The sequence below is a fragment of the Amphiura filiformis genome, chromosome 1, assembly GCF_039555335.1.
Source record: "Amphiura filiformis chromosome 1, Afil_fr2py, whole genome shotgun sequence".
In the NCBI taxonomy this organism is placed as follows: domain Eukaryota; kingdom Metazoa; phylum Echinodermata; class Ophiuroidea; order Amphilepidida; family Amphiuridae; genus Amphiura; species Amphiura filiformis.
Window position 1 is genome coordinate 41,434,053 of NC_092628.1, and position 14,569 is coordinate 41,448,621.

Below are 14,569 nucleotides of genomic sequence, written 5' to 3' on the forward strand. Positions count from 1 at the left end.
AGTTATATTTTGTGATGGTATTTATTGTTCAGCTGTTACTCTTCCATTCTATTCTACATTCTCATTATTTTAGTGGCCAAAGGGGGGCACTTTCCTACAGAAAATATATATGTAGGGGATGTTGGAATAAACGTGTGATTGTGCACGGAACTACGGTTAGCATTAAGAATAATAATAGTACGCGTTCATTGCCAAGGGCAGTGAACCATGGAATTATATAAAGTTGACTCTACGATTGTCATGATCTGCTTGACCCACCATGAACTTTATAAGGAAGTTCATTAAAAAGAAAAATAATAATAAAAAATATATAATATGTAGTGGATTTTAACTTGTACTTGAATTGTTGCACGCAGTGAACTACTGAGACAACGGGAATTGTAGGTTTATAATGGGGATGTCATCTCCTGAGTCTTCATTACGATCTACAACCGAAACAGGAATAACGATGTCACAATTTATATTCGCCTTGATAACATTTGGTTATATCATGAACATGAATAGTGTTGTATGTCAAGCTGAATACGGTAAGTGCTACATTGGAATAACGCAGCTTCAATAGCCATTAACGTAAAATCACTTGATTTACATCCGCCATGCATAATGCAGGCAGAATTAAAGATCTCCACTAGCTCGACTATATTACTGATACATTTAAGAACAGACTTAATTAAGTGAAATAATAACAAAGTTATCTTACACAGAAATGTGATTTTCAAAATCGATGCTGTTGATGAGAAGATATGACGATATCAATTTATCTACTCATTTTCCCAGGTCAACAAATTTTGATTCATTTAAATGTATGCATTGTAATTGGACTAAAACAACAGACATGGGAGACAATTAATTATGTGGCGGTCATGTTATATACCATGTACCAAGGGGTGCGGGTAAGTGAGCCCGCCGTGGACGAGAAAGATAACAGACCGCGTACAAGTAGTCAAAGTCAGCATCACCCGATAATAAGGAGCGATTGGTCCATGAAATGCGACAGGCAAAACTGCTATGCACTTAAGCGTATTTTTACGGTATATCGCGTAATAGCGAAGGCACGCAACGCTCTATCGCGTGACAACACTGGCGTTCGATCGTTCGATCTCATTGACGTTTTTAATAAAAATAGTTGCTTTTTCCATTATATTATTGTATATAAAATACATCCTTATACGGCCCTCATGAGTATGCAAGAATTCACAGCATATAATACACGGGGACTTTGGCTGTTGATACATGGTCTGTAGTAGTCTATGGAGCCCGCCAATCAATTTAGTTAGCTTTTCACATGTGTGAAACACGGAGGTTTTAAACTCCAGTGCTAATGTTTGGTGACCAAATCTTTTGAACAATGGTTTTAAAGTGTTTTTGAAATGCCTGAAGGATATTAAACAAATTTGGCTAGGGCTGCCATCTTCAAATTGTCGGGCGTTTTTGGTAGGGGTCAATTAAGGGCAAACAGGGGTCAAAATGATGAAATATCCCAATTCTTTTAACAAATATACCAAATTAGTCGCCTGATCATAAGGAATCCAAACATGTACAGTTTGCCCTATCTGCGACCTTTAGTGTACGACGCTATGGCAGAAGTGTGACGAAGGTCAACGCACTTTCGACTGCAAATTTGCTAATACTGTCAAGATTGTCAAATTTAAATACTTTTGATGTCTAGTTAAGATTGTCCAATTTAAATGATTTTTTTATCGACACAAATATTTTTCTTGTGAATTGCTGACCCCAATATTTTGGGCTGGGTGTGCTAATCTAAAGTGGGGGAGGGAGGAGTGATGCAGACAAAAGTTCTTCAATAATTTTAAACTCTCCTTTATATACCAATATACTTCAATGTGGCAACGTAAAAGACCCGGATGAAATACTGAATCTTGCACGATTTACCTTTTCATTATTTTTATTATTCTTATCATTGAAATTATAAATATGGATTTTCGCTCAGAAATTAAATTGGAACAACCACTTTTAAAACTTTTATGCCACGTTTTTTAATCTTTTTCTTCTATTGCATAATGCTATTGATTTGAATTGAATTGTCAACATTTGAAGATGGAGACGTACGTCTTGTCGACGGCAAAGAATGGGAAGGTAGAATAGAGGTGTATTATGACGGTGGATGGAGGGTGGTGTGTTATGACACTGACAGTGAATCGGATAGCAAATGGAGCGATCGCGCAGCGTGGGTAACTTGTCAGCAGTTGGGCTATCCTGGAGGAACGGCAACTTCAGTCACTGCGTATTCTATTACCGGAAGCAGGAAATTTAGTGACGTGAGATGTCAGAACGGTAAGCTTTTTTCTGGAAGATTCATTTTAATTAACCGAACCCTCTCAAAGTTCTAGCTTGGATGTTTCCTTCAAATTGGTTTGAGGTAATCATAAATGTTCTCCTCATAGCGAGTATAGCATTGTGTATCTTCATATGCTTAAGGAAATGTAACTTATATCTGCCCCCATAAAGTGGTTTACCATTGTTAACCCACTGCACTTTAAATACATTTTGGTTACAAAATCCAATACATCAGTGAACTATGTTTAATATTTTCGCTGATACCGAAATCGTTATCTTCATTCATTAAGAACCCTTAAAATATTCCACATTCATGAAAAATGCAACAAAGGCCTTGACAAAAGAGCGTAATAATATACGCTTTTGCCAATACTGATTTTATGTACCTTTTGCCTCATCATAATCTTAATTTTTTAGGTGACTATAGCCTGCCAGACTGTAAATATGAGTTTGAAGAGACGGATTGTAGAGACGACAAACAAGCAGGCGTCATTTGCTATAATGGTAAGAGTGTTTAGTTTACTTATAGTCTGTCCCCAAAAATGGTGCAATCCCAAAACAACTGAGAAGCCCGAACATGTTGCACTTTTTTCCATTTATACTTATTTTTGTGATTTACCAAAGCTTTCAAAGACTTTTTAAATAAGCATTCGGCAAAAATTGTCACCTAGCTCCTTGCGAGATTATTAATACTTCTTTCGGGAGATCAATACAGTATTTTGTCATTCTTGAAAAGTATTTTCAACCCCATTGATTAAAGAAAACTTGAACAAGATTTACATTGCTATATATGGCATAGGCTGATTCAGAAATACTTAAATACATGTAATTTCATGAAATTAAGATAACCTTTAGAGGGTGCACCCGGGTTTTGTGTGTGAAATATGTAAGGAATTTTTGCCATTTTTACTCAACTGATATTTGACTTATTCAAATATGCCATAAAACTGTTAGTCTTGAGTATTCATGATATGGAACGCTATGTCACACGCCACTGGAGACAAGCAAACTTGCTCCATCCGTCGACACCGCCATGACTGCGTTTACATAGCTCGCTCAGGACATAAATAAACGTTTTTACATGTCGAAAAACACATGTTCAAAATAACTTCGCTGCTAAATATGTAATACATACTTTAAATTAGGTATAACTGATATATTTCAAAAATAATTTTACCTAGCGACTTCCAGAACTGTCACTCCTACTGCGCACCTGATGTAGGCTCAGATCACCGATCTAGTGATCGCTAAAGTGGTTTCAGCAGACTTTCCAACCCCTGATTGCAAACGAGTTCAGAGCATTGGTGGTACTATTGAATCCCTGCTTCAACTGGAGGATAATGATGTAAAAGACATGTGTGCTAAATTCAGAGACATCACAAACAAAAATCACAGTTGGTAAAAATCAGTTGGTATAAGGAGATCTCTCGTCAAGTGAAGGGATTACCCGAAGAACTCAGGAAAATGTGCCATTTGAGAGGAAAAGCCTAAATCTTGTTGTTATATAACCCCTCAGCTCCAAAAAAGAACCATTATCGGAAGCTGAACAAAGAGGTCGAATATCAAGTGAAACAGTTGAAAACAAAGCTTCTTGAAAAGACGTTCAAGAAATGGAAAAGCATATGCAAAGAAGCCACTATCTTTTCAAGAACATGAAGAAAGTTACAAAGCTGGCAGGTGATAAAGCCAAAGAGCAATCTGCAGTCAAAGACAAACATAAATGAAATGGCATTTTTTCTTGACAACAGCAAGTAAATTTTTTTACTCACTACAATATTTCGTCCTTCACATAGAAGGACTTCATCAGGTAATGATCATCTGATCCCGTGAAACTGGGTTCCGGTGTTGTTTAGTCTATTTTCTAGTCTTTAAAAGCGGATCGTATACTTGGCTTAAGAAATATGTGCCCTCCTCTCTGTTTAAGGTCTTGATCCCCTTTCTTCTTATCCCCATGGCTTCTTGAACTTCTCTAGACTTTTTGTTATGCTCCCGCCCGAGGATCTTTGACTTATCATATTATTTATTATATTGTTGGTCCGCGGGCGACATGATCATAAATTGCTGATTTTGCCTGTTCTCTTTCTAATAAATTGCGTTCAGGGTGAGTGTTTTGTATTCTGCCATTCTAGTTCCAAGCATATGATAAGTTTTAGCATCCGAGTTCCATATTTTGTTTGTGTTTGTTATTTGTTTTGTTTTTGTTTGTTTTTTCATTCTCACGTTTGTCTTTTGAGTAGACTAAAATCCGTCTGAGGGTTTGATGCGCAACAGAGAGTTTTGTTCAACATGGATATCCTGTGACCTTCGTGAAAAAGTAAAAACAAAACGGTGGTTCCTTTTTAGCATATTTAGTTGAACGTCAAATAACTATTCTTACAAAATTTACAATTTGTTCATGTGTTTGTTATGTACTTATTTATTTCAGGTGAAGGAGCATGTGATGTTGATAGTTATATACCCTTCCAAAATTCCTGCTACAAATTGAGCAATGAGCGTCTCAATAGACCAGAGGCTATGTCAGCTTGTACGAGTGATGGTGGTCATCTGGCAGATATAACATCATTGGAAGAACAAGAGTTTATTGTCAGCATACTTAAGGCATCTGGTGGGGGAGATGCTTGGTTTGGATTGCTTCAATATAAGTTTATATGGTCAGATAGATCTCCTTTAATACCCAAGACGTGGCATGATATATACACGAATGAAGATGCTATTTGCATGTACCTACGAAAAGAATCTGGATATGATTGGCATGATAGATTGTGCGATGATTACAGATACAAGTATAAATCTGTGTGTGAATTTCAAGGTAAATCAGCAATGGCAGGAGCGTATTACCATGTGGTGGCAGAGGGTAGAGACTGCAATCGGAAAATAATTTGGGTGAAATCGGGACAAATATAAAGAAACTAGGTGTTATAATAAATTGTATTGGATGGTGGTAGTAATCAAAGTCGGTAAACTTATTTGCTATTGATATAATTATTCCTTTCAAGTGGAATGCCAAGTGAATATTTTCAAGATATCTACCTTTTAATTTGTTAGTAACACATTGTTAATTATTTCAGCTGAGGGAAAGTGTCCTAATGCCTTCCAAAATTCCTGCTACAAAGTGCTTGATGAGAGTCTCACTAGAACAGAGGCTCATAGAGCTTGTACGAGTGATGATGGACATCTAGCAGATATAACATCATCGGAAGAACAAGAATTTATTGTCAGCATACTTAAGGCATCTGGTGGCGGAGATGCTTGGTTTGGATTGCTTAAAGATCCAGATGCAAAGTTTGCATGGTCAGATGGATCACCTTTAAAACATAACGAGACATGGCAGGATATAGATACCAATGAAAACACTGTTTGCATGCGATTAAGGGAAAACTCTGGTTGGCATGATAGGAAGTGCGATAGAGAGTTTAAGTTTGTATGTGAAATTGAAGGTAAATATACATCTGGTGGTGGTGATGTTTGGTTTGGATTGTGTAAAGATCCATATGCTGAGGCGAAGTTTGCAATGTCAGATGGATCGCCTGTCATTGCATATGAATAATATATACACCGATGAGAGGACTGTTTGTATGCGAATGAGTATATATCATTCATATGCTTGGAGTGATAAGGAATGCTATTATAATATAAATATGTATGGTTATGGTTAATATATGTAAGTTAAAGTAAAATCGTGTATAATCAGCATCACATTCCCTTGATCTTTTCGTGTTATAATTATTCTATTTCAATGCGAGAGATGAAACCATGGAACTATAAAAGCATAAAACTTCAGTTTCAAAGTCAAACTAAATATAAATACGTGATCGCTGAGATGTTAGGAATAAATCAAATCAGTAATAAATAATTAATAACAATGTGTTACCCAGCCATAACATAGTCACAACTATGTCTTCCTTCTTGCATGTTCTTTCTGGCACCTGATATATTGTGAAGCCCAAAATCTTTATTTCTTTCTTGGTCCAAATCGTCTTTGATTAAACGTTACATTACCTAACGCCATATAAACTGTTTAGTTTTCCGCGGTGATGCCAAGTCCTTGGAGCATGTCTCGTACTATACAGATACTCGATCATGCAATCATTGTGGTAATATAGATCTGTTCCAAACACTGAATGAGGGTGGTCAGAAGTACATGTGAAGATTCATCATCTTGAAAAAAAAGTTAGTTGCATGAAGAAAAGACAAAGCCCGATAAGATTCACTAATGCGCCATTTTTCTATACATTTTGCATTATGCAATTATGTTAATATGACAGCTGTACTAGGCGGATGTCGGGCAACCTCGGAGCGAGTTTTTCTAACATTGGTGTTCTGCTGAGATGCTTCTTGGTCTTGAGTCTTGGAATTCTGTTTTGATATTGTCTGTAAAACGGATTTCATGGTATGTTTCTTGTATCATTGATAGTCACATGATAACAAAATGTGTCTCCATCAACTAGCCTTAGCCTCTTGTCAACATGGCCATTATGTATTTCAAAGGCTACTCTCATTATTTTACAGCATGTTGCGGGTGCTTGTAGTTTTATCACCTGGCATATTATGTACTTATGATCTCACACCACCAAATCAGAGTCCCATAGAGATATGTGCTAAATTTGCCTTAAGAAAACGTCATTTTTCTTCACAGGAGCGACTCAGTTTTAAGCGACAGCTATGATGGTTGAAATCAGCCCTTGCCTGATCCCTCTGGCTGGGAAAAAATATAGGTTGACCGTCATTATTTTTTACGACTGGCCCTCAAAGTCTACGATGTCTGGGAATTTCCTATTTTCAGGCAAAACCATGCCGGTGTTTCTGTAAAGAAAAGGCTGCTTAAAATCATTAAAAGTTATTCGATCTCTCCCATCTGTGGTACACTTGCAGGAATTAATATTACTAATCATGACCAATCCAAATTTGGCTAAAATTATGCAAATTTCTGCTCATTTTAATGCTTATATTCAGAATCAATGGGTTTTTCTGAGAAGTGAAATTCAAGGGCGCACAACCATATATACTATTTGGTGGTGTGAAATCTGAATGATGCAACATGTTTCTGATTATCCTTAATTTCAGACTATTTTAATCTAATTAACTTATTTTTAGCATAATTTGAGCAAGAAGCTGGTTAAATTTTTTTTTTCAAGCAGAATCATTGTGTCTGTGACATCTGCTATCTACTGAAGATAGCATTGTGATTACCATGTTAAAAATTCACCAAGACTTAGGCTTTCAGCAATTTACAGTCAAGAGGGACAAGTAACCAGGCAGACACACAAAAACAAAGAAGAACATGACCACAATGTCTGAATTATAAGTGTTGAATTATATGGCCTATTAGTGAAATCTTAAGTCTAACCCCCCCTAAGCTTACCTGATCCATGGACACATTTTATGAGCTCCAACCAGTGCCCTAGCCCACGTGCCACCATATACTGATGTCTTCTACATCTGGCACTGAGTCATTGCATACCATCATGATTGTAAACATTACCTGGGTTACCAGTAGTGGAATCATAAGCTTAATTAGCCTACCCCCCACCAACACACAAACCGTAAGCTTACCTGATCCAGGCGCCTATTTCATGAGTTCCGACCAGTACCCTAGCACCATACTGCAATGTCTTCTCTATCTGGCACTGAGTCATTGCATGCCATTGATGATGTAAGCTTACAAAATATTATGATTACATTGCATGGGCCTACGAAATGGAATCTTTCACTCAAACACACATTTTGGGTCATAAACTCACCTTAGCACTGGTATATTAGTAGCAAATGTTGCAGTTCTCTTCAATTTTAACCTTTAATTACATAAATTCAGTCAATGCACTTCTTCGGTGAATCCAAACACGAATTAGGCACAGGGCTAACTTGCTCAATCAAAAGTTGAGACTCACACACACAGCTCCATTCAGATCTCACACCACCAAATCAGAGTCCCATAGAGATATGTGCTAAATTTGCCTTAAGAAAACGTCATTTTTTCTTCACAGGAGCGACTCAGTTTTAAGCGACAGCTATGATGGTTGAAATCAGCCCTTGCCTGATCCCTCTGGCTGGGAAAAAATATAGGTTGACCGTCATTATTTTTTACGACTGGCCCTCAAAGTCTACGATGTCTGGGAATTTCCTATTTTTCAGGCAAAACCATGCCGGTGTTTCTGTAAAGAAAAGGCTGCTTAAAATCATTAAAAGTTATTCGATCTCTCCCATCTGTGGTACACTTGCAGGAATTAATATTACTAATCATGACCAATCCAAATTTGGCTAAAATTATGCAAATTTCTGCTCATTTTAATGCTTATATTCAGAATCAATGGGTTTTTCTGAGAAGTGAAATTCAAGGGCGCACAACCATATATACTATTTGGTGGTGTGAAATCTGAATGATGCAACATGTTTCTGATTATCCTTAATTTCAGACTATTTTAATCTAATTAACTTATTTTTAGCATAATTTGAGCAAGAAGCTGGTTAAATTTTTTTTTTCAAGCAGAATCATTGTGTCTGTGACATCTGCTATCTACTGAAGATAGCATTGTGATTACCATGTTAAAAATTCACCAAGACTTAGGCTTTCAGCAATTTACAGTCAAGAGGGACAAGTAACCAGGCAGACACACAAAAACAAAGAAGAACATGACCACAATGTCTGAATTATAAGTGTTGAATTATATGGCCTATTAGTGAAATCTTAAGTCTAACCCCCCTAAGCTTACCTGATCCATGGACACATTTTATGAGCTCCAACCAGTGCCCTAGCCCACGTGCCACCATATACTGATGTCTTCTACATCTGGCACTGAGTCATTGCATACCATCATGATTGTAAACATTACCTGGGTTACCAGTAGTGGAATCATAAGCTTAATTAGCCTACCCCCCCCAACACACAAACCGTAAGCTTACCTGATCCAGGCGCCTATTTCATGAGTTCCGACCAGTACCCTAGCACCATACTGCAATGTCTTCTCTATCTGGCACTGAGTCATTGCATGCCATTGATGATGTAAGCTTACAAAATATTATGATTACATTGCATGGGCCTACGAAATGGAATCTTTCACTCAAACACACATTTTGGGTCATAAACTCACCTTAGCACTGGTATATTAGTAGCAAATGTTGCAGTTCTCTTCAATTTTAACCTTTAATTACATAAATTCAGTCAATGCACTTCTTCGGTGAATCCAAACACGAATTAGGCACAGGGCTAACTTGCTCAATCAAAAGTTGAGACTCACACACACAGCTCCATTCAGATCTCACACCACCAAATCAGAGTCCCATAGAGATATGTGCTAAATTTGCCTTAAGAAAACGTCATTTTTTCTTCACAGGAGCGACTCAGTTTTAAGCGACAGCTATGATGGTTGAAATCAGCCCTTGCCTGATCCCTCTGGCTGGGAAAAAATATAGGTTGACCGTCATTATTTTTTACGACTGGCCCTCAAAGTCTACGATGTCTGGGAATTTCCTATTTTTCAGGCAAAACCATGCCGGTGTTTCTGTAAAGAAAAGGCTGCTTAAAATCATTAAAAGTTATTCGATCTCTCCCATCTGTGGTACACTTGCAGGAATTAATATTACTAATCATGACCAATCCAAATTTGGCTAAAATTATGCAAATTTCTGCTCATTTTAATGCTTATATTCAGAATCAATGGGTTTTTCTGAGAAGTGAAATTCAAGGGCGCACAACCATATATACTATTTGGTGGTGTGAAATCTTATCGAACGAAACGTCCCATAGTGCAGTTATACTGCACAGCAAACATGATTCGACCTTTGCAGTGCTTAAAGACATTTTCTTCCACATCACACTCTTGTTATGTTATCAAATCAGGGAACCTCTATTATTATCGGGAATTGCCTGTCACACATGATCGCACACAAGGTCGTAGGCAATTGGTGGGACCTCATCTGCCTAGAACATATTGACCCAGGTCAGCATACCGCCATATCCTTCCCAACATGCTTAGTAGCCAAGTCCGTAGAAGAGTGGATCCACACACTATGTACACAAATATACATTTGGCCACATTTTATTATACGATTAATACGAATTTATTAAACATGGTAACAAATATTCTCTAGCAAATCGGTTATACGGTGGAACTGGTAGACATATTATAAATTCGGGATATTAAATATCTTCCTGACCAGCCAGATCTGCGCATGGTCAAAGACGAGGATAGACGAGTATCAGACCGACGCAAACTGGCTTAGTCTCCACATCAGCCAGTTTGGTTCCGCCCCTCCACAGGGAGCGTAACCTGTGTAGGAGACTCGGTCGGACCTGGTGGGACCTCATCTCTCCCCATCGATTGAAAAATTGTGATCTATAATCCCCGACATTGCTCTTATGAACTGACATCCACCTGATCAAATGCTCTTGTAACCCCTAATTTTGATTATGCTAGTTCAGTGTGGTGTAACTCTTCTCTTGAATATCAAAGAAGGCTTCAGGTTTTACAAAATAGTTTAGCAAGCGATTCTATGTGCTGATATTAGGACGCCAGTAATAGACATTTTAAACTCACTAGGGTGGATCAAACTAAGTGACAGATGGAAAAATCATATGCTTATTCTTACATTTAAATGTTTAAGAAATCTTAGTCCTTCATATTTATCATTTCAGTTTGAATTTGTTCATAATACTCATTCTCATGTAACCAGAAACCATTCGTCTAATACATTGATTGTTCCAAAATACAACACTAATTCTGGATTGCGTACATTTCACGTCAGAGCTGCTTATATTTGGAACAGTTTATCACCAATGATTCTAACTGATATGGAAAATATGTCTTTGAGACAATTCAAAACAAATGTTCTCATTTCATTTTAAAATGTATATATTCTATGAATTCCTAATTGTGATTGCATTTTTTTGTATATCTTATATTGTACCACTTTTGTGTACTATTATACTTTATATTATATTATGTTTTGTATTGACTGAGGGCCTGCTTGGAAAGCAGTGCTGGTCACTGAAGTTGTTACCCTCAATAAGGAAAAAATAAACTAACTAAACCTGGTCAACAGGAAACTACTCCAACAAAATCAATCGATAAAGTCTAGTCTATCCTCCACATTGAATAGTGGACTGCAATTATGCCCAAATATGGCACTTGCCAATCAATAATCACCCACTTGAAATCCCCTGACTCGCTGCACTGACCAAAGTTATGTATAGATATGGGAGCTGTTTTTGCTGTTATCTGTCATTTACATATCAAAACCGTATTACCTTACCGACGGGCGTACTCGTAGAAATACTATAGCTCATTATTTCTAAATTAGCTTGCTTGCACCATATAGGGCTACCATATATTTTCAGAGTGTATACCGTCTACAATTTTAACATTTAATATTGAGCCCCTCCATTCCACGAGTAACACTTGCACAAAAGTAAGGGTCGCTCCAACTAGATAAGGAATCAAATGTGATCTTTTCATTTTATTCAAACTCTTGAGAATTTACATGCACTTCGTCTTTTAATTCTTGAGGTATTTATAGTATATAGCAAAAGTTTACGTTAACTTGATCTTATTTTGTTTATTATAGAGACACCAACACATTCAACTTCTGCTGGAGAAGGTGGGGGCAAAACAGGTATAAATGTTCCGTGAATGTTTTTGATATATTTATAGTAATTATGGCAAGCACCATCGAGTGCGATATTGTTAAAAATGTTCAATGGAATATGGCGAGCGTCTTCAGGGATGGTAGTTTTCTCCCCATAACCATAATAACGCATCTTGATGATATGGTGATGGGGTGTGTGTGTGTCTCTCTCTCTCTCTCTCTCTCTCTGCTATATGGACCACCATTCTCTAAACATCCACTATCCATTTCCACCTTTTTCGTTGTATCCACGTAGATTCGTTTTGTTCGGTTCTGGTATTAATAATTTATTCATCTGACTCCTCATCATATGGCCACCTGTTCGTCAAAACCTCTTCATAATCATATTTTGAATTTGAATTTTTTTTCTAATTTTTGTAGTTAATATATACAATGACGTATTTTCTCACCTTTCTTTGAATATACAGCTGCCACTGCAGGAAGTGTTGTTGGTGTTTTACTTTTTGTCATCTTGACATTGGTTATTGCTTTATTTATCTACAAGTAAGTTACATTACACATGTTACACGAGGTTGTTGCTAATGTTTTTACATTCATGCAAATGTTTTTGATTGATTCTCTAGCGTCAGGTAGGACTATGTTTGAAAACACAAAACGTTTAACAGAAAAGGTTAAAATGTCGGCTTATATAAAGGGTATAAAACGTTTTAAATAATTATGTATTCATGACCTTTATATAAACCAACATTTAAATGATATTAAAACGTTTTGACCAAGACCAAAACGCGTTTATAACACGTTTAAAACATTTTAATAACATTTTATGTTAGGCTGAGAAGTTTCTACACATTGAGTGGGGAAAGATATTTGGTAGCTAACCCCAGGAACACCCCTAAATATGTCCATTGTCTTAACATTTCTTTTCTCTTTTCTGTCCAGGCGAAGCAAGAATCAAGCTACAGAGTCTGGCAAAGCACGATCAGAAAACAATAACTCAACACACGAACTAGATTCCAATGTAGACAATGGTAATGATGCCCAACCTGACAACGACTATAACTATGTAGGTGATGCCCAACCTGACAACGAATACAACTATGTTGATGCTAACAATCTGCGTTCCACCGGAGATCCTGTGCCTGATAGTAATAATGATGACAATACCTATTCTTATGCTGAGACACCTGTTGGGGTAGGCCTACGTCCATCAGCACCAGAAGAGCAACCGAAAGAAGAAGGCTGGATGGAAAACACAATTTATTCTGCTTCAGATGACGTTGGTGATCCAAATGCCCAAGAAGAAGGATGGGCTGATAACACCGTTTATGGGGATTGAAGCTGTATGTCCCGATTAACAGCCTAGGCCCCTCTTTACTTTACCTCGTTAAAATGCAGACTTCGGTATCAGAAGAACCCCCAGTACAGTTACATTTTAGACCCGATTTCGTTAACAATAAAAATTCCTTTAAAAGGAATAGGGCGGGCAAATGAAAAATTGTCAAGAGAAATGAAAGAATGAGTAAGTCAAGTTCACAATTAAAAACAGGGAAAATATGACACAACATCGATTTCCAATGGGGAATAACACAAAACGTATAAACAAAGTTAAAAGAGTTTTTAACTTTATACGTTTATACGTTTGTTATTCCCCCATTGGAGGTTGTGTCATATTTTCCTTGATTTTAATCTTATCTATTGCTTATCCTTTGTTCTCTGCTGGTCAGTTGGAACAGATTTGCCCTGTTTTTATATTAACCCTTCACATCATAACAGAAGACGTTTTATGTTAACATTTTATATAAAACATTGTTATAAAACTTTTGTAGATAATAGTTATTTAAAACATTTTCGTAATCATACCTAGAGTTTTTTTTATCATCAGATAGAAAGACTTCTGCTCATCTTCTCTGGTGAGACAACAGGGCTGGGGTATCTTTCCATATCAAAGTTTAAAAATCTGTCATATCAATTTCCTCAATATGTTGTTTTGATACAACTTATGAGGGAAAAGTTTGATTTTACAATATTTCGATATTATTTTTTAACTTTGTAACATTATTATGATTAACATAACTGTATTTCAAAGCGTCAAACTATATCATTATTTTGTCCCAACAAAAATAATCCAGGGAATAAAATATTCATTCATATGTTTATTTATTTTATTCAACCTGGGCCATTTCTACTGGTGCACATGCATTCTAATTATAATACCTTATACAAGCATCATCAAGCACTATTTGTCACAAGATTTGAAAAGTAAATAGCCTATGTACACACTGAACACAATGCACATACGTACAAGTTGTATTTAAGGACATGCCGAAGCTATCAGTATAAAATGATATATATGACCTTCACGATGCTATTAATTTAGCCCAAAGATTAGGAAAACTAGCAAAACTGGTGAACTGGTACTGTTCAAATAAAAACATCTGCAAATCTTGCTGCAATTTCCAAATAGTATTTCTATTACTTAAATAATTATTTTGTTATTTCTTTTAATACAAACACATTACTGCCTATGACGACTTTATCGTATTACTTACATATCAAAATCAAGTAATAATTACAAAACTCGCCGTAAACTATCACCTCTGTGGGTGTTTGGGATATAACCGGCACGAATATTTTCTCAACACTGCGGCATGTGAGAAAGTAGGTCAATAGTCAGAGAATACAGGGCGGG

General features: G+C 36.7%; 1 protein-coding gene across 2 annotated transcripts in view; it reads left to right on the forward strand.

Moving 5' to 3' along the window:
• The window catches only part of LOC140147192 (macrophage mannose receptor 1-like), a 38,598-nt gene extending 25,131 nt beyond the window's left edge, over positions 1 to 13,467 (forward strand). Inside the window, exons 1-8 of one of the 2 annotated variants that reach the window (XM_072168974.1) lie at positions 310 to 527; positions 2,059 to 2,295; positions 2,716 to 2,802; positions 4,724 to 5,107; positions 5,367 to 5,735; positions 11,860 to 11,907; positions 12,348 to 12,423; positions 12,820 to 13,467. In XM_072168974.1, coding sequence (XP_072025075.1) covers positions 392 to 527; positions 2,059 to 2,295; positions 2,716 to 2,802; positions 4,724 to 5,107; positions 5,367 to 5,735; positions 11,860 to 11,907; positions 12,348 to 12,423; positions 12,820 to 13,216 — 1,734 coding nt within the window. In that variant the 5' untranslated portion in view covers positions 310 to 391 and the 3' untranslated portion in view covers positions 13,217 to 13,467. Of the gene's footprint in view, positions 1 to 309; positions 528 to 2,058; positions 2,296 to 2,715; positions 2,803 to 4,723; positions 5,108 to 5,366; positions 5,736 to 11,859; positions 11,908 to 12,347; positions 12,424 to 12,819 lie in introns of those variants that run through there. The other variant, XM_072168976.1, reaches the window with a different exon arrangement.
• The last annotated feature ends 1,102 nt before the right edge of the window (positions 13,468 to 14,569 follow it).